At 36.3% G+C, this 20472-nt stretch overlaps 2 protein-coding genes across 11 annotated transcripts in view; one reads left to right on the forward strand and one right to left on the reverse strand.

Annotated features, from left to right (window-relative positions):
• Positions 1–2108, forward strand: part of Cad74A (cadherin 74A) — a 28779-nt gene extending 26671 nt beyond the window's left edge. For both annotated transcript variants that reach the window (XM_043024167.2, XM_043024168.2), the window contains exons 33-35: positions 332–519; positions 729–843; positions 1188–2108. In XM_043024167.2, coding sequence (XP_042880101.2) covers positions 332–519; positions 729–843; positions 1188–1574 — 690 coding nt within the window. In that variant the 3' untranslated portion in view covers positions 1575–2108. The remainder of the gene's footprint in view (positions 1–331; positions 520–728; positions 844–1187) is intronic.
• Positions 2109–2461: 353 nt separating this feature from the next.
• Positions 2462–20472, reverse strand: part of Epp (Ecdysteroid phosphate phosphatase) — a 26995-nt gene continuing 8984 nt past the window's right edge. For 2 of the 9 annotated variants that reach the window (XM_043024173.2, XM_043024169.2), the window contains 8 exons: positions 20211–20380; positions 18529–18737; positions 18021–18264; positions 17458–17593; positions 16650–16865; positions 16286–16537; positions 15681–15790; positions 2462–6787 (listed from right to left, as the gene is read on the reverse strand). In XM_043024173.2, the coding sequence (XP_042880107.1) occupies positions 6659–6787; positions 15681–15790; positions 16286–16537; positions 16650–16865; positions 17458–17593; positions 18021–18264; positions 18529–18737; positions 20211–20380 (1466 nt within the window). In that variant the 3' untranslated portion in view covers positions 2462–6658. Of the gene's footprint in view, positions 6788–7149; positions 12547–14667; positions 14738–15680; positions 15791–16285; positions 16538–16649; positions 16866–17457; positions 17594–18020; positions 18265–18528; positions 18738–20210; positions 20381–20472 lie in introns of those variants that run through there. The other 7 variants (XM_086543608.1, XM_043024170.2, XM_086543609.1 and 4 more) reach the window with 6 other exon arrangements.

Genomic DNA, 20472 nt, shown 5'->3' on the forward strand with positions numbered 1-20472 from the left:
TTAATTATTTTGATTTATTGTGTTGCATGGTTTGTTGATGATTGGTGATATTATTTTGAATATGGGATTATCGGCGAAATTATTTTGATAGTCGTTAAACATATCAAATATATACAATTGTTTATGCTCTGCAATGCCCGCAAACTTGCGATAACAAAATGTTTCCAGACACACGCACTACACAATGACTACCGTACGACAAATCTTAAAACAATCGCCACACATTTTCCCCCTTGAAATCATAAGTTGAACCCCGGGGAATAGAGTCACCACATCCCTTCATAATACACCATTCCGAGATAACCATCCCGTAATCCATTATCCACTCCAGATCTACGTGCTGCGAGATAGCGACCTCCTGCGTTTCGTCTTCGGTGTCACGCCCGGGGAGGTGAGGCGCCAACTGACCAACTTCAAGAAAGAGGTCGAGAACGTGTTGTGTGTCAACGCGTCTTTGAATATTTACGACACTACTTATTACACCGATGCCAACGGCGCGATTGATTTCTCCAGCACGGGGTGAGTGGATTCGGAGCTGGGGAGACGAATCGAATTTTTTGATGATTTTTTCGGTTATGACGGTTATATTTTTAAAATTTTAATTGTTTGGGTGATTTTTTTTACGGGTGTTTCAAAATAGAATTATAGTGAAGGCGAGGAGTGATTAAGGATGTATTTTAACTCCTGATTGCGCTTATACTAAAAACAAAAATTCCTCCCCCCCCAAGGTCGTGCTTCCAGCTGGTCGGTCGGAACATGCGTGAAACAAAAGAGTTACTCGACGCTTCAGATAACAAGGATCTGAATAAAGTCTTTGGGAAGTTTACCGTCAAGAAGGTTGAGGTTAGTTTGTTTTTCTTGGACCAGTTTATTCTTTTGTTCTTCTTCATAAGGACTGCAATGTTTAAATTACCTGTCATGTAACTCGAAAATCAAAATACACCCCTAGTAGGATTTGTGATCGAACTAAATTTATATTGAAGAAAATGTATAGATCTATAAGTTAATATATTAGCATCTACATTGGTTAGTTCATTTAAGTATCTATCTATCTATTATCTATCAATAAATATACCAATCCACCCATTTCTCTATCTATCTATCTCTCTCTATATATATATATCTTTCTCTCAATCTATCTACGTATTGAGAAACGCGGCAAGTGTAACGGCCATTGCTTCCCGCAGCGCTGCGTTCCCCGACGCGAGTCCCGCCAGGCGGACTGGGTGGAGGTGTGGGTGTTGGTGATCGCGGCCTTCATCGGCGTCGGAGGCACGATCGCTGCCTGCTCCGTCTGCTGCCTCTACTCCCGCTACCGAAAGCGCCTCAAGCGACACCAGCAGCACATGAGGCTACTCGAGAGCCCTCCTCCAGCGGCGCCGGTTCTCCCTCCAGGTTCCATCGTCATGCTGCCCCCAGGACCTCCGCCTCCAGGGCCCTCGCACCCTGGAGGACCTCACGGCCCCGTCATGCCCCCGCCCTCCATGCTGAGCTCGGAGCCTCCGCGGTCTTACGAGTGGCAGGAGCGCGGGCTTCCCCTCGACACGGTGTCCTACAGAAGCGCCCAGCGGTAGCTTGGGCCTCGTCTTGTCCTAAGGTGCAATGTACAATAAGGTCTGGCAATACAACATGTGCCTTCTAGTGTGAGTTCAGGGATGTGACGGTAATAATAATTGTTGCCTAAAGGATAACGGGGAAGTGCAAAATCATCTGGGAAAGTATCACCGTTCTGCGAATTGGTTCCATTCTTTTATTCATGCCTCCCGTTGTTTAAAATTATGTTGTTGAAATATCTTTCATTAGGATTTTTAGCGAAGATGGGGAATTTGCCAAATATTTTCACTCCGGTATAAAAGGTTGTGTGATCGGGTTTCAGTAGTATCTGATAACTCTTCTTCTGCAAAACACACTAGCAACTGTTGGCTGATGTAACTGGCGCTTGTACAAGTACGTGAACTTGTAATTATGTGTACATAATTCATACACTATATTAGTAATGCTATTTGATAGATGTTTTGAATGGGTATGTTAGATTATGCTATAAATAAAGATCTAAGCATTTACTTTAGATTATGAAACAATTATATTTTAGAATAAACAAAAATAAATTATACAGGTTTTCCTTTCACCTTTTTATTATTTTGTAAGATTGGTTATAATAAATAGCTCCAGAGCAGAGCAGGTGTTAATTGCAATACATGTATGGAATGAGACAGATGAGGTCCAGCTTAAGCTTTCCATACAATATTGGATATCATATCAATATCATAATTTAAGAAATACAATTGTCAATGAAGAATTACCTTGTAGTACACCACAAAATGAAGGAGTAACTCTGACTACATCTTCTAGCTGCTAAGCCAGAGAGGAGGCAAATGCATATTTGAGTATATATTGTAATAACTTGTTATGCTACATTTGCAGTGACTAACATAACCAAAAGGAGAATCAAACAAAAAACTTTAAAGCACCGTAATATTCATTTCTTCTTCATTTACACAGATGGCTATAATATCTCTACATTATTACCAATGTCATCATAGGCCTTAAGATATATCAATCCAAAGGACAAATTCACCGGGATATCCCTTACAGATTTCTCCTCGCTCTTCGTAAAGACTAAATACTTTCGCCGAAGTACTGCTAAGTCAAGAAAGTGCAAAAAATGGCCACCACACGAACTGGCTTTCCAACCCGGGGATTCTGGTAAATACATAAACCAGAATAAATGTACACTTTGACTCTCAAAGCATCTGTAACCAAGCTATAATAGAGTGATGAATCATGTGCTCACTCATCACTCAGGATGTAAAATATCATTATATACAATATGTGACATAAATCACTAGTGAAATATCCGTGACATTTCAACATGAAATACTTAGGAGGAACAAGAAGCCAAGTCAGTTCAAATAAAAAAATAAAAAAATTGTGAGAGGGGGAAAAAAAAAATGAACAAGATGTAAGAAGAATCTAACTTGATTTGCAATACAGGGTTACATGAGCTAAATCTATACTGTGGTAACAGGTGACTAGAAAATAAAAACTGTACTCTCCCTGTTTACTACTGAAGGAAGGCATGTTGCACAACAAGCACTTACTCACATGCACATCAACACTTAAAAATTCATATTAAAGTGTCATCTTGGATACATTTTCACAACAGTGTCTTTTTTGCATTCAGTCTCATGAACATGGATGAAAGCTAATTTATATACATTTTAATTTCTTGCTTCTTCTCTTTAAGGTTTTATCCTGAAAAAACATTTGAACCAATCAACACACAACAATCATTAATCTATATATTCTTCCCTACAATATCTTATTTTCCCAATTCAAATGCTCACCTATGAGTTATCCTCTATTCATGCTAGTCTAAGCTATCCATCCTTTGCCGTTAAGATCACTCCTAGGACAAGTATAAGGCAAAGATCACATTAACCCTTATGATAAAGGTAAAAACTGCAAATATGATCAACCAACTGGAATGAACGCACAAAATATTTGGCTCCTTAAGGCCAAACAAGCAGCCGGACACAGGACTTGCTAGGGGGATACAACAACACATTTCACGGACGCATGCAAATGATCAAACATTTAGTGCAGAAAATTTTCCACGACTGGTTTAAAAAGTAAGATGACACCGATAGAGGAACTCTAGCCCCTCTATTCCAGTCTTCCACATCTTCAATTGAATGACAAAAAGAAAATAAGAAACACCTAGAGACAAACATCACATAATCAAAAGTGTAACAATGGCAATAGCTAAAAATTGCTTCCTTAAAGGACCTTATGCAGAAATAAATCAATCATCAATTTCTTGCATCAAAAAGTCTCCAATTAGAGAGCACATTTATTCATCATAAATCACTGTATTTAAAAATACACTATAAATCATTGCGTAACAAGTTTATTTAAATTATCCTAAGTTATCATCGTTCTGATCAGCAACAATCAAATGTAATAAAAAATCACAAACCATCGGTGGTAAGGTGCGGTGGGTGAGGCTACAGACTCGCATGTCGTTCTCTCACTATCACTGGGCAAAGTCTACTCAAGTATGTACAGATACACTAAAATTTAAATATTGGCTGAGGAAAAGAAAATGCCTCAAGCCCTAAAGGACGGCAAAATTCAGAGCTACATGTACATGCAGGATGGGGAAAACTCATCTATTTTTTTTTGGTCTATTTTCATAGACAATTATTTTGGCACAAATTGTTCTAATTTTGATATCTCTACTATGGGTAATTTGGACAATTTTTCCAATGTGCACATATATCTGTCAATTTTGTCCTTTAGTGATTAGAGGTAATGGAATGGGGAAGGGGAAAGAATCACAAGCAGATATAAAAAAATATCTGATTTAAGTGGCTATACATAATCCTTATACTCCTGATGAGCTACCCTGACCAACAACTTCAAAAAAAAATTACTTAAATATTTTGTCTGGTGACCTATAACCTACATAATAATGACCATGGCTATAAAGGTCTTTCATCTTTTCATTTCTAAAACCATATTCATGAATAGAAATGAAGTAAACAGTGAAATAAATAGACTTCAGCAGTCAATGCAAAAGGATATTATTACACAAAAGAATTCTGATTGCAGAAATATTAATGCCCTTACTGCCTGTACTGATTATTGATGCTACTTCTCATTTGAACTATCACATTGACGACAGATTATCAGTTACATCTAAAGATATAATTTACTTAAAGTCCTTTCACCTTTTAAAATCTTTCTCATTTCTGTCAGACCATAAACACTTGGATGATACACTTATTGGAATCCTGGCTAAATGAGCGGCACAAATCATAAATAAATCTCTCGAAAGGATGTGTAACCTTCTGAACGAGGGTGAAGACCTTGGAAGATTTTTTCCGAGGGTTAACCTGAACCATTTTGCTTGCAGACATTCCTTCAGAAATGAAGAGCCTAAGAAGGGTAGCTATTCCTGAATTCTGGTTTACTATCTCAACTGAGGAGCAAATTATGGAAGTGCAGTGGGAGCTTTTAAGTTGTATAAGATCCCTTAGTGTTCATGTCTCTTGTGTAATTAACATGTGAATAATAAAAATATATATGTAAACACTTCAAAGGAGCTGGTGTTGGTTATCCAGCATTCCATACTGTTATAAAAGCTATACCATAAAGCATAAAACAAAGATAACATGGGACAGAATTAGTAATGATTATCTGGTGCAGACAAAATAATTGCAGCAACAAATCACATTACACATTGTAAAATATTATTCATCCATCCTATGGAAAGGCCAAGGAATAGGTACCTCTCCCTTCTTATACAAAAAACTTTTGATATTAAGCAAAACCCAGACTGGAGAGTTTGCAATATGAGCAGATATTATGTTTGTGGCTGCAGCAAATAAACATGCGTGGCTCTGCAATTCCTTTTGTCATTTCCCTCCAGGACCTTCAAAGTTATGCAGCTGTATAGCATACACACTTCTTTCCATCAAATTGTCAATTATCAAAGTTGATTATTAATTTTTGGATGATTTCAGACTTCAGATATTCTCCAGTAATCCAGCTTGTGAAATCAAAGTAAATATTGGGGGATACTTCTACAACTTGGTTTGACTTTTCTGCAACTGACATTTAGAGTGAGAAGCTGAGACTTCAGGTGCACATTGCAAAGTTTCCAGTCTGGTGCTATAGCAAGGTTTTGTTACAAACATGATCTTGTTAATTCAAAATGCTTATTGGCAGAGTGAGTGCCTAGGTTAACCAAGCTTACATGTATGTCAACTTCGGCATTTGAAGAGTCTTCAACATTACATTCAATATATTGGCATAACATATCACGCAAATTCTTTTCATCATCATTTAAGACTTCATTTTCTTTGCGAAGTGTACATGTGTGTTATGAATAGATTCAATGGCAAATGAGCAATTTCTTCAGAGTGGTTTATACAATCCTCTTGGTCCCTTTCTACGCTCATTTGTACTATATGCCATGTGAAAAGGGATATTCAAGATAACTTTAATTCCGCCACTGCTTCATCACCTAGGATTATAGGGTGATGTGAAAAAAACAATCGGTAACATCATCACACATATAGAAATTGCAATCCCGAAGACTGTTCACAGCATGTCTATCACGGAAAGACTGAGCAAGTAGACAGGAAGTAGTTCACGCCAAAAGGACTGAATAATCCAAGAAGTGTGGGCAATTTCAAGATGTCTATCTGCTCTATGAAATATTCTTTTTAAAAAACAACACTAATATCAATGACCCATCTCTCTTTAGAATATAAAAACAGAACAAATAAACTCCAATAATTCTATAAGAATATCTTGAGCAGTTATAAAATATATAAATACTAACAAACCTTTAAAACCAACCTTGCATATTAAAGTCACCAATCAAAAGATTAACAAAAAGAGAGAAAAAAAATATATATATATTTACAAGAATAATATGATAACAAAGCATCCTATCTCAGCCACTGTACAAACCTTAAAATCAGCTGGACAAATCTCCATCTCTGTCAGGGTAGCAGACGAAAAATGTACCTGTCGAACCTTCTGAGCCATTCAAGAGTATCGGACTACAGAGCCTCGGTTGGAACGGGCCTCCGACTGTCAACCACATTACAATTACTCAACACCGGGAGGGAAGGGACGGAAACAACTACGGGACGAGGACCTTCCAGTCGTATCTCATATTTGCCGAGTGGGTCACGGGGGGGAAGGGAGGTTCGAGGAGCGACCAGGCGCCGGATGTCTCCTGGCCCGCCATGGAAAAGGAACAGTAGGGAACCTGTTGGGAAGTGATAATAAATCTGTTAATGGTGGAAGCATCATGGTGGTGGGGGTGAACCTCCTGGGAATCAAATTCATTTAGTTCTAATGGGAAAATGTTAGAAATGTTAGAGAAAGGGAAACAAAGTAACATTATTCTAGATTCTATTGAAGTGTAAGTATCAAGTTACCCACACACACACAAATATATATAATAAATATATGCATACATACATACATACATATATATATATATATATATATATATATATATATATATATATATATATATATATATATATATATATATATATATATTGTATATATATATATATATATATATGAAGAGTCCTTAAAGGAGAGCAATAAGAACAGGAGTGAGTAAAGAAAGAAATTTATTTTTTCAGCAAGAGAAAGTAAGGAACAATAATAAAGCATTTTTGCCTGTATATATATGATGAAGAGAATCTCACAACAATGCTCACTGATCATGTCGATGACATTACATCTAACATTATAATTTCCAAGAAAACATCATAATCTGATTTGGCTCTATGAACAGATACCATAAATAAAACCAAAAATAAAAATAAGAACTCACCAAAGGGGGAAAAGATCATATAATTTGTTATAGCTGGCTAATAACATGACTACAAACATTCCATATGAAATACCATGGAAAACATCATGCATCTGTTGAGATACCATGGCTAACGGCCTCTCTATCTTTAAGTCTTTTGATTTTAAATTCATGTCTGAATGGGACACAAACAACAATCTTACTAATAAACAACAAAAAACACCTTGTTTATTATATAAGATATTTCTCTTTTAGAAAAACACACAGTCAACAACACAAATTTTTTATATACTAATAAATCTATCACAGCAAATAAGTTATAATAATGGAATATCACACTCTAACTTTCTGTAAACTGAAATGTTAAACAAAGTAATTCATATTAATCAAAAGAGAGATTTCATGATGGCTGCAAAGGAATTACTCTAGCCATCATTTTTTATATCAATGTAAGAAAAAAATGAAAGAGAGTCTCAAGTAGAGAGAGTATTTGAACAACATTTGTTGAAAGAAAGAGATTCAAGTAAATTGCTTACTGTACAGATAATTTTGCTTTGGCACAAATAATGGGGGAAAAAATTTGTGATTCCTTAACGAAAAACAATGGAATACTGAAGACTAGTTAGAGAAGTAAAGACATCATCTCGGTCTCTGTGAGGATACCTGGGGATGCCACATTATATCTTTAAAAAATAATTTTCCTTTCTATTTAGCAGCACCTCAGGCTGGGCTTCCTCATGCACTGATGGAGGAGGTCTGAGTACATGCTTTAAAAGACACAGAGTTAAATAAAGTAAATGAGTAAATAATAATAATAATAATGATGGTAATAAAGTCAAGACACACAATAATCTGGTGCTTCACTGTTGCCATTAGCCTTGCATGGGGGGAAGGGCGAGGGGGAGAGGCCAACGCAGCAGCCATTCAGCATTTTCATATTTTCCTGAACAATGATAAGGCAACTACTTATACCATTATCATCAGAGTGATAAATAGTACATAAACTTCTGATCGACAAGAGCTCATATCCCTTGGCCAGTGTGCAAATAATTTCTCTTGTCTAATAACCAAGCAGCCAAAACATAACGATTGCTGACAACAAAGCAAAAGAAATCGTATCCATATCTTTTCATGAGATAAAAACAAAAGAGGAAAAAAAGTTGACCAACAGAGATAGATGTATAGCACTTAGGTATTGTAACAATAATCATAATATCCAGAGGGAATCATTTGCTTCTCACTGGAAGAACTGTAATAAAACTTTTGAAAAATGGCAAATAAATAAATATATATTCCTAAGAATAACTGGTAAAATTACACATCGAGATCACAGGAACATTCAGTAACTCTTAAAAAAGTACACTGACCATCAATATCAGAATTAAAAGTATGTCCCTGTTTAAGGTAAATGATGATGATTTACATTCATCCTGATATAGAAAATATTAAATTTTTCATGATTAAGTGTTAAACCTTAAACTTTTACACACTTCCTAAGAAGAGACATCAATTTAAAATTCTCTCATTCAAACTAATGTAGTACAAAGTGAAAGCAGTGAAAAGTTGAACAAAGAAAGAGTGAAATATTCAGAGGAGACTTTGAGACAGAGGCCTTGAAAGAGAGCTTGATTGAGAGAACAAACCATGCTACATATTATAATTTTTAAGATGGGATGTCATCCCTTTAAATTTATAACTTTATAAGTTTGTAGATTTATTGAGCATGTAAACTTCAACAAGTAATCATCCTTTAAGCTGAAATTATGTGCTCTCACTTTATGCAGTACTCACAAATGAAAGTCAAATGCTCATGAATTACTGGTCAAAGATACATACTCGGAATGATTTAAGACAAATGAAAGAAAATAATGCATACTACATTATTAGTGTAGCCTTGAAAATATTGACTAGATAACCAGCAACGTAACTACGACAGGAATAATCTTACAAAGTCTTGATGCTTCCTTAGCAATGATTAGAGACTCATATTCGGATTATTAAGGAGATACACCAAAGATTTACTTAATATTCCTAATCAGATATCCTGCAAGTAAAAACTAATGATCAAAATGTGTTTCTCTTTTAAAGACAACTCATTACACAAATATTACAGCAAACTGCTTTAAGGGGTGCTATACACCTAGGGGGTCTCCAATGGGCAAACACATAAAAAATAATTTCTAAGCAAAAAAGATAAACCTTGCTTCTCCCATCAATACAAGAGGATTCTCCAGTCATAATGAGCTTGTCCAGTATTCGAAACAGGCATGACTGGCTGAACCAGAGACCAGCGACTCGAGGGCAATTCCACAACGGCACTTGTGGAGCAGTACGGAATCTGTGGTTACAAGAGGAAGTTATACAACAGCTGGCTTTTTGGTGTGAGAAGATAATGGCAATGACTATCTTCATGATTTTTTTTTTCTTTTTCAAACAAATATTTCCATAATTGATATGATCTATCAGAAAAGAAAAATGGTATACATTACTTATTTGAACTTAAATTAGATTCTTCCACAAAATCAAAACTGCCTCAAAATCCATCCTATAGTTATCACAGAAATAGATCACACAAGGAATCATACCTAATTACTTTAGTTACTCATAAGGCACCAATAAACTTCATAACACACCTAACAATGATAAAAAATGTCTCTAAAACACTGGTTACAAGGACAAGCAAAAGCGCATTGTACATTCCTGCCCATGAGCTTTTACAAAAGCAACAAAGCATTAGGCTTGCATGTAGAAACAAAAGAGTCGATGAATAAGTCTTCCGGCTTATCTGCTTTTTTCATACTCATCAGAAGCCATAGTAAATTGATTGACATTGCTGTATTCATTGTCGGTTTTCTGCATTGTTCTTATTTTATCAACTCTTTCCTATCAGTAAGATACGAATTGTCATCAATCCCTTTTTCCTTAACCCTCTCTGGACGGGTGGTACAGTACTGTACCGCACATTCAAAAGCCCAGTGGCCGGGCGGCACAGTATTGTGCCAGCCATTTAATTGATTTAGGCCTAATAATTCGAACGCCCCGGCATTGGGACATTCAAGGCTGGAATGCCCCCGTCGTAAGTGGGTTAATGGTATGGGTATTTCCCCCCTATCTTTTAGACACATTATACAATAGGACTCAATAATTGGTACATTATAAATATAATCATAATGGCTATGATTTACCACTCTGATGAAATGATGGCTTTTTATGAAATTATACCTTATTTCATGAGAACTTAAATTAGAGTTCTCTTTTTGGCATTTGCAATACAAGATCCTCATTTCAAGTATTTAAAAAGTTATTAAGCCTATCTCATTCAACATTCAGACTAAATGATATATTAAAAACAACTGCATATTACAAGAGCTGAAAATCCCATTAAAAAGATCTATTTGCAATAAAGGAAACACCTTAACTCTGACACCTAAACTAAAAATTATATATAAGAAAAGCATTATAGTGATACACACACAAAGACAGGGACTTGATCATAAAACAAAACTTCCCTTATTTCTATACTTCAGACTACAAGCAATTCATAGTCTTTAATCATCTTGTAAATCCTACTGCCTAAATCTGGTAAGTTTGATATCTTGATAAAATCTAAATTCTGTTCAAAATCAAAGCAATGTAATCCTACATCAATATAGTTAAACATCCTCTAAGAAAAAACAGATGGAACTTCTGAGTTTCATAGCATTTAACAGCTTCAGCAAACCACAGACCATCAAAGTTTTGGCAAAACTGGCCTTTAAAAGCATGTTACTTATTTTTTCTTACTTGTGTTTACAAATTCAGTCACAAATTACCAATGGAAACTCTGCGTAGAAATCCACTCTGGCACTACTATAAACAAATATAGAGATCTCTCAATTTACCAGACCCCCCAACTTAGTGAAGAAAAATATCAGAAAAAGTATAAAGTCTATGTACGTGACAGTTTGAAGTTTATCAGTTATGCTGGATATATGCTACATGCAGTTTTCTGTATGTCGGTACAAGGTAGTGTCATTAATATGCTGTTGGCTGCCTCCTAAAAACCCAATTTTGTTAACAGTTAAGAGTATTTTGAGGTAAATCATGCTTCTAAAGCCTTACTGTTACTGCTCTGTACTGAATACTCATTAACTCTTACATAATCACATAATAGCATGTTACATACTCAGCCATCATGTATTCATCTTTTCACTTAAGTGGATATCCTGCAATTCCTGATGAAATGCAAATAATTAGACTAACACCGAAAGAATCAGTAAAGACAAATCAAGTGTGGAAGAAACCTGATTCCCAAGAATAATTGCACAGCATATTCTGTTCATGAAATCTATCAACCCATTGAGTACGGGTGTCATGACATACCTGACGGCACCGCTTATATCTAAAAGACAGGTGTCAACGTGTACATGATGCATTTGCTCACAGTTGATGTGAGCACACAGCCATCAAGTATTATGGCTGTGACGGCACTAGCTTCAGAGCTACAGAGTTCCAAAGTCAGCCTAAACCCATATTTGGGATGGATTTATGGAAAAATATTAAGGCTAGTCTGTGCTGCCTGGAGGGCAGAGAAAACACTTTCCAAGTTCCTCTAATTTTTAGTTGGTGCCATTAGTGTTGTAGACCACCCACTGCCAGTTAGGTTGTTAGGCACAATTCCACAATGGGTTAATATTTCTATGGTACAAGAATGAAAAAAAATAGGATTTATGTGTAAATATGAACAGATGAAACTGAGAACTCAAAATTTGAACAATTAATTTTTTTCTTATATATCCTTCATAAAAAGTAGAAGATACTGATTTTCTGTTAGCAATTATGCCTATCATGTTCAATGTACTCAAAAGCATGAGAAATACTTTCAATATTAGCCTTTACTATATATATACTATACATCAACAGCTGAATGACTGTACAGATGCCATACATCAACAGCTGAATGACTATATAACATCAAACCTCACTCAAAAACATTTTAAGCACCCATCCCAATTATGCAAGCTACAAGCATAGATAAACAACCCTGACCCCTCAAAAAAAATTGCAATCACAATGTGCAAGAGGTCCCTTCCTCAGAGGAGAACTCTCCAGTCAAACTCCATAATGCCAGAGTAGGTTACAGGATTAACTTCGGGAGGAAAAAGTCTCCAGTGGCCACAGGCTGTCTCTTCTATCTTAGCCGTGCACCCGTAGGGAACCTGTCAAGTCAAAGTCCTCTTCAACAACTATCTAGGACAGTTAGCTATCAATAACACGTTTCTTACATGTTACATGACATAATCAAACCGTTTTTTTCCCACTATGTATTATCTTTTTTATGCTTTGTTTTAAGACACTTCACATTTTCAAAAGCTTCAAGTGAACACACACCGAAAAAAGCTAAAAATCAATTTATGATAATTCATCCATTGATCATACCATTTTTTTTTCTCTTAGTCTGGGTTATTACTTGACCATTAAAATAACTTTTTATGGTTCATTCACTTCCCCAACAAATTACTTCATATCAAGAAATAACAGAATGAGTCTTTCTGCATTATTCCCCTTATTCTCTTTAATTTCATATTCTTTTTATTATTCATATAGTAGATAGTAAACATTTTTCTCATGAAGAGAAATTCCTTGTTATTAAGAATAATCAATTAGAAAGAAAATTGACATTTTACACACATACACATACACACACACACACACACACACACACACACGCACACACAGAGTTTCAAAATATTATGATGTAATATAAGCATACATGTAGAAAATACACCATGTGTATTTCTCAATGAGATAAGCTTTACTGATATAAAACAGCATTTTACACAAATCATATACTAAATATTCTTTGATCCTTTGAAAATGTTGAGGATTGTTTTATTTCTTTTCACAGTTTTGTCTTATATATAGACACTGCATATATGTATATCATACATACCAGAAACCTAAATCTATTGATTATACAATTTTTTAGAAAGATATGTTATATGTGCTACATAAAAACATATCTCAAATGGATAAGAAACAGAACTGTGAGACCAATGCTGAGACATGACTGTAGCATCTCTTATATTATATGATAACTGTTTCCCCATTTATAACAAAAGCCTCTCAGAAATCCAAACTTATATTAAGTATCATTATTCTTTTTTAGTGGCCATCTTTTATTTGAGACCTCTGAGCTATATACCAGCTCAAACCATCTCAACCCTTTTACAGCATGGTTGAAATGGATTAAGTTCTCAGTTCACTTGCTTACTACATTCATATCAATGAAATTCACACACACACACACACACACACACACACACACACACACACACACACACACACACACACACACACACACACACACACACACACACACACACACACACACACACACACACACACACACACACACACACACACACACACACACACACACACACACACACACACACACACACACACTCACTCAGCTTTCAATAGTCTCATGCCCATTTTGAAATGTAACTTAACAACTTTTTCTGATACATTTCCATAAATATACAGAAAAGTATACATAAAATATATGCACATACAAACTGTATATAATAACAATACCTTGTACACATAATAAAGATGATTAATCTATAATAAAGCTCACTTGCTGAAAATACATCTTTAGAAAACAGCATTACAATTTTAGTTCACTCACAAAAGCTCTAGCCTTCACTGCACCTGCAGCCAACAGAGCAAACCAAAAGCAACGATAAACAAATGATCTAAAATCAAAAGGAAGAGACAGTTTAAGGAAAAGATGTCATATTGGCTAAAACTGTCAAAAAATGCACAAAAACAGGCAAGCACACCTCCACTTCTTGTTGATAAACTGCCGCAAGAACATTACAGGCTCTAGAGAGACGGAAAATGCAAGTAAGGAGCAACGGAAAGGTAATTTTCATAAAGCGATCTCTCTCTTTTCAACTCTGGCTCTTTGGGCTACTTCTGACCCGATAAGCAGGTGTTCTGGTAAGCTGGTTATATTTCCAAATTAGGTAATGTGTAAAATAAAGCAGAAAAGAAGAAAAAAAGGCGGATGAAGATCAGGATGTGGTGCAATAGGTAGAGGAGGAGGAGGAGGAGGAGGAGGAGGAGGAGGAGGAGGAGAAGAAGGAGGAGGAAGATGAGTAGAAGGAGAAGGAAGATGAGAAGAAGAAGGTAGAACAACAAAAGACAAAGGAGGATGAGGGGAAGTGGAAAAAAAAAGTCTTAAAATCCTTGTAGGTGGACTTTAGGTGGGCTTTTCTGGACTGTGCTATCACAAAACAACCATTTCTCCATATGCTTAAGTATGGACTGACCTGAGTGGAACAAATAGAGAGTGACAGAGGTGGTGGCTGGCTTGCTGCTGTGATATTATTATGACTTTTGCTGTTGAAGAGGAAGCTAAGAGTAAAAAGAAGCGAGCCTTTGCAACATGACTCCAAAACATACATGTAACTTTTCATTCCCTTTAGCTTTCAAAAAATATTTCCAACAGTAGCTAGTACACTTATTCCATATGAATTATAAAACAATTAATGAAGTGTGATTTAGTTTTGTATTTGTAATGATTGTTACGAGATATTTTTAGTACAGCACTTATTACGAAGCACCAAACCTTGAATGTCTATATCTCACCAAAATCCTGGTGGCATTGAATAAGGGTTACTCTTTCTGGACATGGAGAAATGGGTAACAAGATATCTACAGTAGAAACCAAAATCCAGGATACTAAGCCATATGCAAAACCCCTTAAAAAAGGACAGATATTCTATAACATGAACAGCAAAAAATGAATCAGTAAAATAATCTAATTATAATTCAAAACTTTTACACTTCCTTTTATATAATTGAACAGCCATTAAATACAGCACATCTAGTCAACAGACTATGTGTATGATGAAGGAAATCACTGAACTATTAGCAGATGGAATAGCTCACTGCTCATATCTTTTAGGGACACGACGTTTTTCTAGGAGTAGCCTTTAGAGCCAGGTTGGAGGAAAGAAATATTAAACTAATAAACCAGTTTAACATAAAAAGAGAGTCATAATAAACAAAATATACAGGAGACATGTCAGCACATTAGAACAGATAAAATGAAATAATGGAACTCAAATTTCTGAAAAAAAGAAGAAATATCCTGCAACTGCCAGCCAAGTATTAATACAAATTAGTTACAATCTCGTAAGGAAAGTAACTGGAAATCATCTATAGCACAAATGTACAAAAAATAGCTTGACGAGACAGAGAGAGAGAGAAAGAGAGAAAGAGAAAGAGAGAGTGAGAGAGAAAATAAAGATGTTAAATGTGTACCTTTCTTCATCCTCACCTTTTTGATAATAGACGTCATCTCATGGGCAGACCTTGGCGCACCTCCAACTAACTGTCGCGTGCATGTGTCCAAGGTTGCAGCATGTCCAACCAGCAATATTGTTCCTCCTGTGAAAAGATATATGCAATATAAAGAAATTTGTATCTAAAATAAGAATAAACACAGCTAGCGTCTTTTTCTTTGACGAAGAGGTTGAAAGATTCAAAAACATAAAGGTACATTGTACAGTATTAACATATCTAAAAGAGGTCCGATATATAAAAGATGAGAAAGAACAAAAGAGAGAAGACAGAGAGAGAGAGAGAGAGAGAGAGAGAGAGAGAGAGAGAGAGAGAGAGAGAGAGAGAGAGAGAGAGAGAGAGAGAGAGAGAGAGAGAGAGAGGGGAGAGGGAGAGGGAGAGAGAGAGAGAGAGAGAGAGAGAGAGAGAGAGAGAGAGAGAGAGAGAGAGAGAGAGAGAGAGAGAGAGAGAGAGAGAGAAAGAGAAAGAGAGAAAGAGAAAGAGAGATGGAGAAAGAGAGATGGAGAAAGAGAAAAAGAGAGAAAGAGAGAGAAAGAGAGAGAAAGAGAGAGAGAGAGAAAGAACTAAAAGGGCTGTACTAACCTTGAGCTTGCGTTGTATTAATAATACTCTGGGTAACATAAGCGTTTCTCCCATAGTACTGCTCACAACTTTCATGGGTGTCCTTGACCTCCTCCTTTCGGATAAGGGGGTCATAATTACGGTTGATGTTGAACCCTGCCTCAATCAACTCGTCTAATGTCATCCAAACAGGTAACCCATCCTGATACCAAGCCAACCACTCAAATAAGCCAGGCTCAATATTGATCGGCATACGTTCTGCTATGCCCAACCCTGAAAGGCATCAACAATTGAAGTTCAACTCTAGAAATACAAGAATGATATATAAACAATCTATGAAATATGGTCCCTGCTAATCAGAAATGGATGAAACGTGCTACCCCACCTTTTAAGATATTGGTACACGTCTGAACACAGCGCAGAGACGGGGAGCAGAAGACGTGATGCACCTCGGTGTTGGAGTTCTTTAGGGCTTGTCCCACAAGAGTGGCTTGCAGTAAACCAATGTTTGTTAGGGGACAATCTTTATAGAAGCTGTGTGGTGCTCCTATCCGGCATGGCAGTTTTTCGGGCATATTCAGGTCTCGACGGGTGTAAACTCCTGAGTGCATACATGAAAGATAATAATTGCATGAGTACAGTCAGTCTAAAAGAAGGAAAGAGAAAATAGAATTTTTGTTTGAAGTCAAGGGAACAGAAAAATAGAATATTGGTCTGTAACAAAAAACAAAAAAACTTCCTAGTATTTGTTAATGTTAATACTTAACCTGAAACTTAACGTAACTTAACCTTAACTTAACTATTTGTAGGAGTAAAGCTCATAAATGACTAACTGTCTTCTATTTGGATATATTTCCAATAAGCATGAAACCATTGCCATATCATCCAAGGGAACCCTTCCTCTGGATCACTCAAGACTGAAATTCCCAATCCTAAAAAATCAAAGAAATGAAATTCCCAATCCTAAAAAATCAAAGAAATGAAATTCCCAATCCTAAACAAACAAAGGCTCCCAAAGGCATCTCTGTAACTATATCCTTTCTGGTTCCAGGGGCTGAAATAACCAGAGCTTCCACAAAGGATCTCTTAAGAAAAAAATAATAAAAAGATTCTAATCTACTCGCCAAGACTTGAATGATCAGCGCTGCCCAAAATGGTCTCTCTCTAAACAAAGGATCTACTCTATTACCAACCTGTCTCATCAAAACAAAAACGTATCCAATCGCCGAACGTAAAGTCAACTCTCTCCCCGTGACGAGCCACGATGACCTTTCTTGGGCCTTCAATTGGGAACTTGTAAAGGGGAGCATCTTTCTTAGGCTTTTTTACCTGCCAAAAATTAAAATATTAATTGAGAGCTTAATCTTAAAAAAATAAAATAAATAAATAAAAAGTAAAATAAAACTTGTGTGAAATTTTGTAATATTCAAACTATGCATTGTGAATTCTTTTTTGAGACAAGGTTCAGGAGTAAGTCCAACGGTTTTGTTCTATTATAATTACAAAATTACTCTTCGGTAGTATTACCACCACATAAAGTTAAAAAGTACCTGAAAATAGGTGAATGTTGGCAATATTACTCATTCTCGTTTAAGTGATAAAAATATTTAAAAATGTGAAAGTATTCTACGAGAATATTACAAACCCATGTTGAACTACTTTCCCTTACCTTTCGATAATTTTTCTCTTATTTTCAATTTTTCTCAAATCTGATGTGGACTGATGTCCTTAATTTCTAAAGGATTGAGAAACCTACCTTGGCATAAAGAGCATCTAGTGCCTCATATTTCGGCAACAAAGGTGACTGAGTTGCCTCTAGGGAAGCCTGTCGAGAATGTAAACGATCCATCGATGATGATTCTGAAAGCACTTCAGTTGAGCGTCTTGAGCCTTCGCTGTTTTCGAGGAGGTTCAGCAATGACAAAGAGATCGGGGGACGGCGGGGAAAAGTTGTCGTTTCCAACCCTTCTAAACCAGAGTTGCCTATAACTGGGATTGCCCTGTGTTTGCAAAGAAACATACATTGCACAACTCATGAGAATGTGTTTTAGAAAAAGATATGCTTTATTCATACTCCAAATCAATTTACTTTATAGCTTTAACTGTTGTTAATAGAATTTCAAAACAAAATCATATAAAAATAAATTAAATATATATTCATGCTTAATACAAGATTCCTAAAAAGCCCTTATGTAGGCCTCAAGGAAATAATTCAAATGACTTCAATTAAGCAAGACTTCCCAGAAATATCCACATGCACTTACTTGTGAAGTGTCCAAGCATCTGATTCAGCTGTACGTTCAATATAGTTAATAGGCAAGAAACCCGAACACCCAGTCAGCCATGATGTTCCTTCGACCCATCCATCAGGTGATGATCCCAATGTGTCTCCGTTAACATAGACAAAATCGCCGATGAGCAGCTCGAGTTCATCCGGTTCCCGGGGGACGTGAGAATACAAGACTTTGTGGACCTGCAAAGAAGTGTTAATCTAGAGGTTAAGTTTATCATTTATGGCACTGCATAACAGATGAGAAAAAAAAAAAATATTGCCCCTGTTTATTCACACCTTGCTGATTGCGCTAACCAAATGAAACTAACAAAATCAGGATTATTCCTGGTTATGCTCATCAGATACAGTACACAAAATTCTTGATAGCTAGGTTCATTTACAGTTTGATAATAATTCTGATCAAATGAGAAATCAGAATCTCCTGCTTCTAGTTTTATACATAGCTGAAGAAATTTTGAACTTGGTAGATGAAACAAACAAAAGCCCAGGTGCCTGAGTCCATTTATGCTAATCATATAAATCAATGAAAAGCCCTGATTGATGGATTTATTCACACTCTCATTATCAAATTTAACAAAGACAAATAGATGGCTGAATTGATTTATTCTGTGAAGAATACTTTTAAGATATGATTGTAGCTATGAATTATTTTTATGCTTTTCTAGAAATTAGAATACATGAGATAAAATAACATTTGAGACAAGGTCACTGTAATTAGGAAGTTCATTCCTATCTAATAAGGTTATTTATTTTATTTCTATCCTTTTATATCTTATCTCATTTTTCCTATTCCTATCTATGAGTAATTATATCTGTTTCTAATTTATATGTATGTGTGTGTGTGTGTGTGTGTGTGTGTGTGTGTGTGTGTGTGTGTGTGTGTGTGTGTGTGTGTGTGTGTGTGTGTGTGTGTGTGTGTGTGTGTGTGTGTGTGTGTGTGTGTGTGTATGTGTGAGAGTGAGAGAGTGAGAGAGTGAGAGAGTGAGAGAGTGAGAGAGTGAGAGAGTGAGAGAGTGAGAGAGGGAGAGAGTGAGAGAGGGAGAGAGTGAGAGAGGGAGAGAGTGAGAGAGGGAGAGAGTGAGAGAGTGAGTTTGAGTGTTAGTGTTAGTGTGGTATATGTGGATATTTCTGTGTGTGTCTATGCTTGTGTGTGTGCTTGTGTACCTATGATCGTGTGTGTATGCATCTGTGTTTGATTTTATGTGTACCTGTGCTTTTGCTTGTGCTTGTGTGTGTATGCTTGTGTGTGTGTGCTTATGTACATATGCTTGTGTGTATGCTTTTGTGTATATACTTCAAAGTGTATGCTCCTGTGCATGTACACCTGTGCTTATGCTTGTGCATGTGCATGTGTCAACAACATATACACTGCTGTGCATCTTATCTCTTTAAAAGAGATAAACCAACCTCCATGTTCTTGGTGTCTGATCAAAATAAAGAATGACACAAAGTTTCCTTGAAAATTGAATGATCTTTATGAAGAACTTGTTACATGATCGACACGGAATTGGCACTCTCAGAGATGTACCAAAAATATCTGTGAATATATGTGCGTGACAATTACTACAAATTTTCTTTTGTTTTGCCAGTACTTATTACAGATTTTCCTTTCATATGACTGCATTTGAATACCAGTTCTAAAAGCCTCAGTACCTCATTTCCTACAATTCGGGTATCCCTGGAGTAGAGCCGCACCTCCCAGGCTGCAGGTGCTCTCGGGTCCACAATATCAACAAGCGACTCCAGACGAGAGAAGTGCGATGGTGGGAACTGGTAGGCAAGTGTAAGGTGCAAGGCTTTGGTTGCTGCTTCGCCTGTGGTGCCTGTTTGAGCAAGGTAGAAGGTTGTCAGGAACATCAAGCACGGACTGGCAAGCCTCTCTTTGATATTCCGTGGCATGCACTTGCTAAGATGG

The sequence above is a fragment of the Penaeus japonicus genome, unplaced genomic scaffold (genome assembly GCF_977035675.1).
Source record: "Penaeus japonicus unplaced genomic scaffold, GWHDUDI00000001_assembly GWHDUDI00000013, whole genome shotgun sequence".
Lineage (NCBI taxonomy): Eukaryota > Metazoa > Arthropoda > Malacostraca > Decapoda > Penaeidae > Penaeus > Penaeus japonicus.